At 43.3% G+C, this 13,767-nt stretch overlaps 2 protein-coding genes across 5 annotated transcripts; both read right to left on the reverse strand.

Annotated features, from left to right (window-relative positions):
- Window positions 1–317: 317 nt before the first annotated feature.
- On the reverse strand, window positions 318–3,711 carry LOC100837377 (glutathione S-transferase 4). Of its 4 annotated transcripts, XR_002963342.1 has the most exons (6): window positions 3,490–3,711; window positions 3,235–3,283; window positions 2,665–3,148; window positions 2,240–2,253; window positions 983–1,091; window positions 318–904 (listed from the first exon to the last, which is right to left on the reverse strand). XR_002963342.1 is itself a non-coding variant. In XM_010232581.3 (5 exons), exons 1-3 carry the CDS (start codon window positions 3,637–3,639, stop codon window positions 2,673–2,675), a joined length of 675 nt encoding a protein of 224 aa, XP_010230883.1. In that variant the 5' UTR covers window positions 3,640–3,711; the 3' UTR covers window positions 318–1,091; window positions 2,240–2,253; window positions 2,665–2,672. The 4 variants fall into 4 exon arrangements, 3 of the variants coding, with proteins under 3 accessions (XP_010230883.1, XP_010230882.1, XP_003567691.1); XM_010232581.3 differs by having other exon boundaries at window positions 318–1,091; XM_010232580.2 differs by lacking the exons at window positions 318–904; window positions 983–1,091; window positions 2,240–2,253 and adding an exon at window positions 2,304–2,547.
- Window positions 3,712–9,736: 6,025 nt separating this feature from the next.
- Window positions 9,737–10,907, reverse strand: LOC100837677 (glutathione S-transferase 4). Its single transcript, XM_010232583.3, has 3 exons — window positions 10,701–10,907; window positions 10,429–10,477; window positions 9,737–10,341 (listed from the first exon to the last, which is right to left on the reverse strand). Exons 1-3 carry the CDS (start codon window positions 10,848–10,850, stop codon window positions 9,869–9,871), a joined length of 672 nt encoding a protein of 223 aa, XP_010230885.1. The 5' UTR covers window positions 10,851–10,907; the 3' UTR covers window positions 9,737–9,868.
- Between the last annotated feature and the right edge of the window lie 2,860 nt (window positions 10,908–13,767).

Below are 13,767 nucleotides of genomic sequence, written 5' to 3' on the forward strand. Positions count from 1 at the left end.
ATCAATATCCTTCCAGCCTAAGACCGGCGCCATCCAAACTGGCTGAATAACTCCCGTGCTACCATCCGAAGTAGTAGGGACCATTTACGAAGCCAATGCGACGCTCGAAAAACAACATGCAAGAAGTTAGACACTTCCTTGTTACGAAAAACATATCATTTTTGCAATTCTAGATAGACCAACAAACCGCACAAGTCCCTACGAGGATGAGCGATTTAATTTTTTTCCAACTCCCTAACATCACTGGCCAAACATATTAGTGATACAAATTAAATGTCACAAAGACAGTTCGTCATACCAAACACGCCATTGGTCACTGAAAAAATAAATGTTGGCTGGTCTCATCTTGATCACAAAAAACACATTTCTTGCTAGCACCTCAATTTCGTTTGACCAAATTATCTTTAGTAAGCACCACCGCACAACATAAATACCAAGCAAAATTTATCCCTAAAAAGAGTCTATACAATATTGTCCCTCTCATGTCTTTTTGCTCATCTTGTTTGGCATGTAGTTCATATAAATTCTAATCTACCCCCATCTATTAATGTCAAATATATTTTGGGACTAGTTGAACGGGATAAGCTAAAAGAAAAAGCTTAAATCCGTGTGCACGTTTCAGCCTCTTTTGCTGACTATCTGGATTTGCAGATTTTTTTTTGACAAGACTAGTGTTGCTCGTTTTTCGAGCGTTATCTACAAGGCCACGCACTTGATTCATTTGTGGTCATGGCTTCCCATGGATCAGCGAGAGCATAAGGTTTCTGGCGGCAACTATTTGGAGATGGTTACACATGTTTTCAGCCGAGTTGTATGATGGTCTAATAATAGACATAATGCATAGGCGCTTTCCGTTAGCTATATTTCACGGGTTGATCTTTATCTTCTCTATCTGATCCGTGAACTGCAAGAACGAAACAACTCTAAGCATATCAAACCAAAAGTTAGACCGCCACCCATGACTGATGAAAAGATCTCTTACCTTGCTCCAAGTTGTTACATGCCATTAAACATATTAGTTGGCGGTTCTGCGTCTTGAGTAGAGTAGACCAAGTATGGAACCAAAGTATTCAAAATATATAGAGATAAGTGTCTTTTTCGTCCCTCAACTATCACGTCCATGCCGACTTCGTCGCCCAACTTATTTTCGGTGCCAACTTCATCCCTCAACTATCAATACCGGGCTAATCTCGTTCTCGGGCTGGTTTAGAATGGTCAAACCCGGTTTTGACCATGACGTGGCAGTTTACGGGCTGTTTTAGCTGCCATGTAGGCGGCTTAGATGGCAGATTAGATTGGGCCCACCAAATAATCTAATTCCCTGATTCTTTCTCTCTTTCACCTCTCTCTCGATACCCCTCTGCCTTCTCTCGCACGTCAAAAAAATCCCACCCGAACCTGATGCCCTAGCGACGGCGGCTCGTGCTCGACTGTAGCAACGGTACGCGGCCGGTGCTAGGCGAGTCTGGCGGCGGCGGCGACGGTTGCTGGTGGTGGGCTGCAGCGGGGACAAAGGTCAGCCTCCTTCTATATACTCCGTAGTTCTTATGAGATACTGTTTGGTCTCATCTCTAAAACTCTTTGTGGAATTAGGTAGAGAGCAATGGACCCTCTGTTTTTGGCATCCTCAAATGTCACTGAAATGGGGCGACACTGCAGTCCAGCCGCCACCGTCCGGCCGCCGCCGCCGTCCAGCCTCAAATTTCACCGAAATGGTGGGGGGGGGGGGGGGGGGGCGCCGTCCGGCCGACGCCGCGGCCCTTCCGAGGCCGCACCAGCCGCTGAGCCGCCGCCGCCGTCCTTCAGATGCTGCCACCAGCAACCTTAGCCGCGCACCATGACCATGCCGCGCACACACGCCAGGATCCGCCGCCGGTAGCTAGCTAGGGCGGGTGGGGTTCCTCTTCTTTCTTTCTGTGTCTCGTGCGGGACGGGGGAACAGGGGAGCTAGGGAGAGGAGAGAGAAAGAGAACTAAAGAGAGATTTTTTGGTGGGGCCCAATCTAATATGCCATCTAAGCCGCCTACGTGGCAGCTAAACAGCCCCTAAACTGCCACGTCAGGGTCAAAACCGGGTTTGACCATTCTAAACTGGCCTGACGACGAGATTAGCCTGGTTTTGCGAGTTGAGGGATGAAGTTGGCACCGAAAATAAGTTGGGGGACCAAGTTGGCACAGATGCCATAGTTGAGGGACGAAAAAGACACTTATCTCAAATATATAATATACATCGAAGAAGTTATGTTTCTTTTGTCTGCAAAACAATATAAGATTTGCCAACATAAGAATTCAGCCCCAACTATATAATTAAGAAGCTCATTCAATCTTTATTAATGTAACTAAGGACATAACAATATATAAGGAAAATTACAAGGGGCAAAAAGATTAAAAGCTACTCCCTCCGTTTCACATTAAGTGACTCGAATTTGTCTAAATATGGACGTATCTATATATTAAAATACGTCTAGATACATGCAATATTTCGACACTTAATATGGGACGGAAGGAGTATTTAGACAGTTAACCATGCAGTTTGAGAGACATGGCCCTGAAAAGAAATGTGTATAATACCGATTGTTTTCGTGAGAGATATTTAAATGACATTTATTCCAAAATGCATAAACCAGATGACCAAAGTTTCATACACAAATACACACAACCATACCTTTTCTCTTATGATGGTATCTTCCCACTTCCTACCCCAAAATCTGGAGGCATGCCGGCCATGACCTTCTTGACCGACGGCCTCGACAACAACGCCTCCCACCATGCCTTGAAGTGGGGATACGCGTCAACCACATCCGCGTAGTACTCAGTCACCATGAAGTATCGCATGAAGGCGAAATGGGTGAATTCCGCGAAGCTGAGAAAATCCCCGGCCAGATACTTGCTGCTCGACAACCTCGCCTCGTACACCTCCAGCAGCTTCTTCAGCTTCTCGATGCTGTCATCGACCACATCCTGGTCGCGGTCGTTCCCGACGAGCTGGTTAATGATGCAGTTAAACACGATGGGACGTAAGATGGGCTCGAGCTTGTGGGCTTGCACGTCAACCCATGCGTCCACCATTGCGGATTCTCTGAGGTTGCCTTCTCGCAAAAACTCTGGTTTGAACTTGCGGAGAATGTATCTTGAGATGGCACGCGATTCTAAAATTAAAATAAAACAATAAGTTAAAACATATTATTTGCTGGACTACGAACCGATCAAACGGAAACGCCGAAAGATGGCTTACGAAAGAGCGTCAGATCACCATCCTCCAGTGCTGGGATCTCACCGAAGGGCTGCCAATATTTTCAACGGAAAACAGCGTTAGTTTGGCCATGGATATGCTGATATGCGTATGGCAGCTTACTCGTTTCTTGCTTCCAGTTCCAAGAGAGTACTAGTACTAACGTATAACTTCAGAGAGCACGGTACTAGCTCAACCTGAGCCGGAGTGGCGCAAAACGGAGTTACCAAAGCGAGAATTCTGGTGAGGCATACGTACGTTTATGGCGAGGTACTCCGGCAGTCGGTGGTCGCCGGCGCTCCTGCTCATGGGCACAATCTCGTAATCCGCATTGGCCTCCTCCAGGCACACAAGGGTCCGCGACATCCATGGCGACATCGCCCACCCGTACACCTTTATCGGCGCCATTTCGTTCGCCTAGCTTTTACAATGATCTGGGTTTGCTGTGTATGTCTACGTTTATATACGTAGGACAAATATTCTGACTAGTAGTTGTTCATAGCAGCTGGTCTGGTCCAATTCCATCTTGAGTGGTCCGTGGTCGCCAGTGGTATCTGGGCCCTACTGGTTAGTCAGACGTGAGTTATTTAGCCATCGTCATTCGTCACTGCTTGCGCAAGTCCGCAACCTGTATACGCTTTTTCCTCTCGTAGCGCATTATGCCACTTTTTCCTCTCGTAGTCGCAGCCCAAATATACGGACGGGGATCGACTAATAATCAGAATTGTCGTTGTCAGAACTGTCTTAGTCCTAGGACCATTGACGTAAAAAACATTCAACGAACCTAGCGATTTTCATGCTTGTCTTCTTGCCTTTTCGTTCGATGGGATTGCAAAGTCAATTAAATAACAGAGAATGGTCTTGGCCTCCTGGGGGTATGATTTCGAAGGTCATGGGTTACTTAAAAGTTTTATTGATTTGTTGACTAAACAGTACATATGTGACGAGTCATCAGTAAGAGACCTTTCGCGGCCGTCACTGATGACCATCATCAGTCACAGGCGTACCACACCCGTCACTGATGACACATCATCAGTGACGGTCGCGTGCTCGCCCGTCACTGATGACCCCTTATCAGTGACGAACAAGTCAGGCCCACCACTGGTGACCACTCATCAGTGGCGGGCATCCAACGCCCGTCACTCATGACTCTTCATCACTGACGGGCGCGCAGGGCCCGTCACTGATGACCACTCATCAGTAACGGGCTAAGGAGGCACGTCACTGATGGTTCAATCTGAAAAATAACAAAATTCACATAAACACACATTAGTGGCGGTCTTTTCATCTAGACCCGCCACTGATGACTTATGGAAACCTTTGAAGATTGAAAAAATCATAATTAATTTAAAAAATCAAAAAAATGTGAATCTTTTTGCTAAAGTCTTTTTTTTTCTTGCTTAACGTAGTGGAATAATAATATCATATGATAACATTTGAAAAATGACATATGTAGTACAATCTTATTATTTTACATAGTTGAACTTTAAGTTTTTAGCCAAATTAAATGCCAAAGTTTTGTCCATTTATATGCCATATTTGGGATAAATAATAAGGGTTGAAGTGATACATATTGTAGGTACATACAGTTGGGATAAATAATGAAGCCATGAAGCTAGTAAGTTGGAATTATAGAAAAGACATAGCAAAATTAAATAAGCTATAAACAAAGCATCGCTGTCGGCTCCGCAATAATGGCCCGCCAGTGATGTTGTGCTGCTGCCTGCCCAAACACACAGTCCTGGTGCACGCACGTGATTGGTGGAGAGGCAGACGCTTGGATCGATGACGTGGAGACTGCCCCAATCTCCCTCCCGATGCCTCACGTTCCCCACATCTGCCCCAATCTCCTCCCTTCTCTTATTCTTTCTTTCTTATCTCTCCTCTCTATCCTCACGTTCCCCACATCTGCCCCAATCTCCCTCCCGATGCAGACTCACGTTCCCATCCCTCCCTCTATCTCCAATCTCTCCCGTGCATGCAGACGATGGCGCTCGTGGCCGTGCAGGCGGAGGAGAAGCTCCAGCGGCGGGGTCCAGGAGGCGCTTTATGTTAGCTCTATTTCACTCGTTGACCTTTGGATCTACTTTGTCTGATCCGTGAACTGCGACGCTTTAATTTCGAAAGATGTGAGCACCGATTGGTGGGAGGCCGAAGATCTCCCCCTTCTTGAAGAACATACACATTTATCAAGTTCCAAACATGAAAATTATTACCTCCTCTGTCCAATAAAAGAACTTTGATTAAATTTGAATGCATCTATACACTAGGTCATGTCTAGATACATCCAAATTTGAGATATCTTTTGGACGGAGGGAGTACATAAAAAGAAAACGAAACAGTTCTAAGCAAAATCAATCCGAAAGTTAGACCGCCACTCATGACGGATGAAAATATTTCTTATCACTTGCTCTAAATTGTTACATGCTATGAAAGTTAGTCAGCAATCCTGCGTCTTGAGTAGATCAGACCAACTATGGAGCCAAAGTGTTAAAAAATATATAACAAAAAAGTTATGTTTCTTTTGTTTGAAAAATAACATCTTATTTCCAACATAGAGCAACTCAGCCCCAAGAAGAAGCTCCTTCAATCTTGTATTAATCTCATGTAACTAAGACCATAACAATAAGGAACATTACAAGTGGAGAAAAGATTAAAAGCTATCTAGATTGTTAACCATGGAGGTTGAGAGACACATCTATGAAAAAAATGTGTACAATATCGGGTTTTTTCGTGTTTGAGAGATACTTAAATGACACTTCAAAATGCAGAAACTGCGAACAAAGTTTTGTTTCACTTATTTCATAGAATTGCATGTGTAGAAAAATGCTATATGCTTTTATATATCCTAGTAGAAAACCTCAGGTTTCATGCCATTTATCCTTGTAGCCTTGTTTTTCTACTTTACAGTATCTATATACTTAGCAATACTTGTGTAAAGGTTATGTAGTTTTCAATAAAATTTGTTTTATGAAATTATGAGCCCATTATGGAGTTGTGTTGTGAAAACTATTTTCCAAAATGTACAAAATTCAAAATGTTTTCCTCCGGGTGGAGTGGTATGTCGGAGGTCAGTGAATGACTGTCTACAAGAGCAGCATGCAGTGATTGGCTCTGCGGATGCTCAGGTTTTTGGTGAGGACTGCCATCTAGGAACAAAGAGAGTCTCCTAAGTTCAGTTCAAGAAGCTTCCAGTACAACCACATTCTATATGAACTCTGGCTTAGTTAAGTACATGAATGAGAACTCATACTGGATGTGGTTGTGCAAATTCTCATCCATCTACTTAACTAAGCGAGAGCCCTTATAGAGTGTGGTTGTACTGGAAGCTTCTTCAACTGAACTTAGGAGACTCTATTTGTTCGTGGACGGCGGTCCGCGCCAAAATCGTACGCATCAGTAGAGGCAATCACTGGACATTGGTAAGCGACGATTTTAACGGCTCCGCCATATGCCGGTGCCATGCATGCCTGCCCTGTGGCATTGGTCGGGCCCGTCTCATTATTATATTTCATTATTATATGATATGGGTCAATGGTATATGATATGAGTCAATGGTATATGGTATTGATATATGGTATGAGTCAATGATATATGGTATCGGTCAATGGTATGTGATTTTGGCATATAATATCAGCCAATGATATATGATATACGAGCATTGGGTCAGGCCCGTCTCATTATTATATTTCATTGGTTTATGATATGGGTCAATGATATATGATATGAGTCAATGGTATATGGTATGAGTGAGTGATATATGGTATCAGTCAATGGTATGTGATTTTGGCATATAATATTAGCCAATGATATATGATATATTTTATTGGTATATGCTATAAGATGCCACGTGTCAGCACATGGGTGGTTGCATGCAGCACATGAGTGATATATGGTATCAGTCAATGGTATATGGTATGAGTGAGTGATATATGATTGCAGGCCCAGTTGCAAGCTGCCGCTATGCTAGATAAGAGTTTACGCAGGACACTGCTCTTCTAGACGGTCATTCACTGGCTTCTGACATATCACTCCATCAGAGAAAAACATTTCAATTTTTTTTATGGAAAATAGTTTTCACAACGCCGCCCCATAATGGGCTCTAATCTCATAAAACAATTTTTTTTGAAAACCTTATAACCTTTATACAAGCATATTGCTAAGTATATAGATAATGTAAAGTAGAAAACAAGGCTACAAGGAAAAATTACATGGAACCTATTATTTTTTTTCTAGGGTAGGAACCTATGGTTTTTCTACTAGGATATAAAAGCATATAGCATTTTCCTACATGCATTTCTTCGAAAATAAGTAAAACATGCATAAAAAATACTGGGGTAGACATGCTAGAAAAACTACTTGCCTGCATAGCGCCTTTGTATTTTTCTTCTTCGCAACACTCAAGGTAATCGCGCTCCGCATAGTCTACGTAAAGAACGAAATAACGATAATAAATAACATGTTCGATAACTCCAAAGAAAGCACAATATGAAAAACATGAACTACATAAATAACGTTACCAAACATAGTACAAATAGTTTAATACAAAAGGTAGGTCCAAAACTAAGGGCCAGGAAGTGGTTTTGGTTCAATTGGAGGTGAAAAGATTGAATATGTGACTTAAACAGAATACAATATTCCATTGAAGACGGAGTCATGCAATTGAATGAGAAATTATGTCTAAGATGGTACTATAACGGATACATCTAAACTTAGACGTTACAATATAGAAATAATCAACCACAAAGGAGGGACTGATAAAAAGATAAGGGCTTTGAAAGGTGGATAATCAATACAAGAGGTTCTGTGCCAATAATCATGCACAAGTGTGAGTGGATTTCATTTTAGAACGGGCAGCAAGTTGTCTAAACTGCAGATAAAGGTATTATCTACACAGCACAAAACTGAATCGGCCGAAAAGGAAACATGAATCACAAGATATGGGCTCTGAAGTATTCTAATCAATGTGAATGTGCTGTGTAGATTCAAAGTTCAACTGATGATACACTGGTGTTGATGAACTGTACAATGTGCACAAACTGGTTTAGAATGTAGACTGTGATCTAATGTTTGCAATGCTTTTGTAACGGAGTTGTCGTTCAAAAGATAGAAACTACGGAGCTAGTCTATACTGCTGCTTCTGAAAGTTTCTGCCACGGTCTGAGATTCGAGTTCATACCAAAACGGGAAGAGAGGCGAGAGAGGTGTCGTCGTGGTTGGGGTGGTCGTGGAAGACGTAGAGAATGCCTATGCGAACTCGACGGCGGAGACGGACGAAGCGGCGATGGCGGTGGTCGTCGGAGACAGCGGGGTTCCGGTGGTCGGCGACGTCGAAGGAGTCGTGGAAGAGCTCGGGGACGTCGCGATGAACTCAACGGAGTTGGAGGTGGTTCTCGGGGCGGCTGTGGACAGTGGCCACGAGCGTAGCTCCGGGCGCGGCGCCGGCATGTCCTCGGGGCGACGCGGCCAAAGGTGTCGATGGCTCTCACAACCTTGTCAAAGAGTTACAAGAAGGTGAGTGGAGTCTCCAGGTATAAGGAATTGGAACGGAGCTTTCGAACGATCGCACCTCCAACAATGGTGGCGGTGACCGGAGGGGGAAGACGGCCATGGCATGGTCTCTACAGAGCTTTAGAGACGAAACGATCAATAGGAGAATGAGGGAAGACTGTCGAAGGACCACAGGTCCACAACGACGCTCTCTGAATTGGCCTTTATATAGGCCGAGGAGGGAGATCAATGGGTGGATGCCGAAGGTTGGCATTCGGGACGCGTCTGTGGCACACGGCGATTAAAAAGAGGATCACTTGAGGTGAAGCCAACCGGCGGCAGTGGCTGTGCATATCCTCCCTGTTCGTGCGCCAGAGGAGGAAGACGAGGACGTGCAAAACGTACGCTCGAGGTGGGCTGGGTAGCTCGGCAGGGAGATGGGCCAGAAGGAGTACGGCCCAAGCGAAAGAAAAAGAAAGAAGGGAGAAGGGAGATGGTGGGCTGCGGCCAAGAACAGGTTGAGGGTTTTCTAGTCTTTTCTAATTACAAACAAATCACAGAAATTCAAATATAGCATTTAAAAATACCATATGAACTCTTTAAAACTCCAGAAAATTTCAGTAAATCAAAATTTTCATTATGGGTTTGGGAAATATAATTTCCACCAAAATTATTCTTTTATAAGTACTTTCGCACTAAAATACATTTTGAAGAATCTGCAGATAAAATATTTTTTATTGTTCAATAAATTACCAAATAAATTTGTAAACCATGGCAAATGTTTCCCATTTTGTATAGTTTGGAAAGTCACGTTATTCAATAAATTACCAAATAACATGTCATCTTCTTCTGTGTTATATGGTCATTTCTTTTAATGAAGTGAAACGAATATACCAAAAATAAGAATCACGCAAACATGGTTGAACTAATAAATATGTTTTCCAACCTTCTAATGGGGAAAGTCATATTAATTCTCTCTTTTGTTGAAGATTCAAACATATGGTGTGAAAAAAAATCAAACAAAATTTTAAATTCTTCTGCATATTCAAAGAAAGCTCAACAAGGCTCTTCAAAACAACAGATTTAGTTAAGATAATTATTTTTATTTCAGGTGTTACACATACACACAACCGCACCTCTTCCCTTATTACGGTATCTTCCCACTTCCGAACCCAAAATCCGGAGGCATGCCGGCCATGACCTTCTTGACCGATGGCCTCGACAGCAACGCCTCCCACCATGCCTTGAAATGCGGATACGCGTCAACCACATCCGCGTAGTACTCAGTCGCCATGAAGTATCGCATGAAGGCGAAATGGGTGAATTCCGCGAAGCTGAGGAAATCCCCTGCCAGATACTTGCTGGTCGACAGCCTCGCCTCGTACACCTCCAACAACTTCTTCAGCTTCTCGATGTTCTCATCGACCACATCCTGGTCGCGGTCGCGCCCAACGAACTGGTTAATGATGCAGTTCACCACGATGGGAAGTAAGATGGGCTCCAGCTTGTGGGCTTGCACATCGACCCAAGCGTCCACCATTGCGGATTCCCTGAGATTGCCTTCTCGCAGAAACTCTGGTTTTAACTTGCGGAGAATGTACCTTGCGATGGCACGCGATTCTAAATTTGAAAGAAAATAATAAGTTAAAATCATAGTGTTTACAAGACTACGACCGATCAAACGGAAACGGCCGAAAGATGGCTTACGATAGAGAGTCAGGTCACCATCCTGCAGTGCTGGGATCTGACCGAAGGGCTGCCAATTGTTTAGACGGAAAACAGTGTTAGTTTGACCGTGAATATGCATACCGGAGATCACTCGGTTTCTTGCTTCCAAGAGAGTACTAGTCAGGGTGCTAGTACAAATGAAAAACTTCGGAGAGCACGGTACTAGCTCAACCTTTCCCGGATCGGCGCAAAACGGAATTACCAAAGCGGGATAACAGCAAGTATGCAGGATTCGGGTGAGGAATACGTACGTTTATGGCGAGGTAGTCTGGCAGTAGGTGGTCGCCGCCGCTCCTGCTCATGGGAACGATCTCGTACTCCGCGTTGGCCTCCTCCAGGCACACAAGGGTCCGTGACATCCATGGCGACACAGCCCACCCGTAGACTTTTATCGGCGCCATCCGTTCGCCCTTTTGCAATGATCTGGATTTGCTGTGTATGCGTTTATATACCGTAGTACTGGTAGTAGTTCATTGTAGCTTGTCCAATTCCATTTTTTAGAGAGTGGTTGTGGTCATCAGTGGTTGCTGGGCCCTGCTGATTAGTCAAACATGAGTTATTTATGCGTCGGCATTCGTCACTGCTTGCGAGCAAAGCACATATGCACGATGGACGGTAGGACCTGTCGCCAGTCGTCGTCACTGCTTGCGCGCCAAGCGGGCAAGCGGCTACCGCAAAAAAAATAAAAAAAATTCAACTCGTCGTAGCGCAAATTTTGTGAACGCGGATCGTCTAACGCGAACAGCCAAGTCAGAACTCAGAACGGCCTGGCCTAATATCTGCACGTGAAATTCATCCAACGAACCTAACCTACCGATTCTCCTGTAGTCCTGTTTGTCTTCCTGCCTTCTCGCGCGCTCGATTGATCACAAAGTCAATTAATATCGTCTTGGGAGAATTCTGAACGATTTTGAAGGTCATGGATTCCTCAATACTTTTACTGATTTGCCTTTTGACGGTATGTTTTAATTAGCAAGAGTTTTGAGCTAGTACAGTCAATCCTTTATCATTGTTCAAAAATATCAAATGTTTTTAAAACTGCAGGTTGGGAATGTTGACATTTATGAAGAAGATTTTTTTTTCTATCACATGGAAACTTCAGTAGTTGGTTCTGACCTTTATCTTGTCTGTAGTTGCATGCTTCAGTTACAAAAAGGCATCACTCAGCCATGATGTATGTAAACCTGAACAGGCCAAAACAATAAGTCATCCAGATTTCGCATGCATATTCCAGTTTAACTTAAACTAAGTTCATATGTTATGATTTCTTCCGCGCGCAAGAGGAGAGCTGGGCGGTGACAACTCGCTTTTACTCGTTATACTCCGATTTTGGCCGGCAACTCGTTTTTGCACACACCTGTTATCCTCACATATTTGGCTAGCTCGAAATGGAATCGCTATATATGTTCGTTAGGGGGCAACCTCAAATATTAGCCTTAAAAGGGCGATCCACAAAACGCTTATTCCATTTACCTGAAAACGAAAGTTCGGTACCATTTCCTGTCAGGCAAAACAGATAATAGAAATACAAACCTTAAATTCGAAAAATAAGAACATACAACATCCGGATTTGGTACCGAAAACCCTCCTCCGAACGGTATATATACGTCACACGGGTGGACTTTTCATGTACCCCAACTCTTTTTTCTGGGCCCGCCCGTTTTGCGGTATCTGTTGGGTGCGTTTTTCGGCCCAAAACCACATCTTTTTCCCGGATCGCGCTTTTACGGGATCTATTAGAGTTGCTCTAAGATAGTTCTGACTTGCTGGTCTCGAACCTATATACACGACCTCCTATGCAAGACTGCGGTGGCGAAAGGACCAAGCTATGTGTTCATATCAGTCCAGTTTTTTAATTCAAATTTACCGTAAAATGTGAGTTATTGTGTATGTACTGCACTCCAAATATATATATTTTCTGCAAGAAAATTTTGAATTCAAATTTTGAATTTAAAATGGATTTTAAATTGCTTGGTAAACCATTATCGTGATAACTGTGTTTACCGCCCCCATGATATAAAAAAGGGCTCGGCAGTGGCCGCTCGGCCGGGCCTACCGCTCCACCGCCATCGCACTCGCCCCTCCTGACCTCGCACCGTCACTCTTGATGTTGCTGCTCCGGCTTGCCGAGAAACAAGCACCTGCACTCTTCCTCCTCCGCCTTGTGGCCTCGATCTTTGCTCCCAACGTCCTCACCATCGGCGTCTCGAACGACACGGTGGCCCTCGTATGACGTGGTCAGGAAGGCGCTCCCGGCCAACCCGTCGTTCTACTGGAGCAGGCCTTGTCTCGGCAGCGGCAACGACGATGTGGTGGTTCGCGAGCGCCATCTCCAACATGGAGTGCAGGTTTAGTCCGTGCGTAGTGTTCTTATTTTCTGTCGTTTCCTGGTGCTTAGGTTATATTTGGTTTGAGCCCAAACTTGCCGTGCCAAAAAATTTGGCTGGCCAAATAATTGGGTATGCTTTTTCTAGCCGAAAACCACACACTAGAGCTTGGAAAATCTGAGGCGCCCTATTAGTCATGGTTAGATTTTATTCTCCTTCTTAATCATCATCTTCTGCGCCGTCCAAACAGATGACAGTTTAATCTGGGAAAAGGCTACAGTGAAAAAGATTGTTCTTAACTGTTGTCAACTAAGTTCAGGCGCCATCTCAAGCTAATTAATAGACGCACTGAAATAAATAATCGTAGTTGTGTTGGAGTAGCAATTTCATCATCACTGGAGCGTTTCCGATGCATAATATTCAGGATATTTCCATCATTAATAGTTTGGTCGTAAATTAGTTCTCAGTTAAACGACAAAGATAATTGACAAGTGGTTTTTACTGCAATCTTCTCTTCTGTGTTACACATATCAATTAGCTAGCTAGCTATATCCCCACAATGCGATATGTTAGCTTCTCTCTTTAATTAATAAAACTCCTCAATTATCCTCTCATTGGAGACCTACGTAACCTCCAAACAATTTCAAAATGTTGGAATAATTTGAAAATAAAAATAATTATTTTGATTAATTTATTGTTTGAGAATTTTTTCCATGGATTTCCAAAATTATTGATGAAGGATTTAAAACGTGTAGTATTTGTTTGAATTTCTCCTCGCCATTTTTGAACTTTCAAGGCAAGAATGGTTTATAATGATAACTCAAATTAGCACAACATGGTTGGGAGATTTACACAAATTAAAAGTATTTTATTTGGACTCATTCTATTTTTATACTCTTCTTTGAATTTTAAGGAATTCAGCGAATCCTATTTCCCTTCTTATGAATTTATTAAAAAGCATATTTGAAGTTTATTTCGTTAAAAATATTTG

The sequence above is a fragment of the Brachypodium distachyon genome, chromosome 2 (genome assembly GCF_000005505.3).
Source record: "Brachypodium distachyon strain Bd21 chromosome 2, Brachypodium_distachyon_v3.0, whole genome shotgun sequence".
In the NCBI taxonomy this organism is placed as follows: Eukaryota; Viridiplantae; Streptophyta; class Magnoliopsida; order Poales; family Poaceae; genus Brachypodium; species Brachypodium distachyon.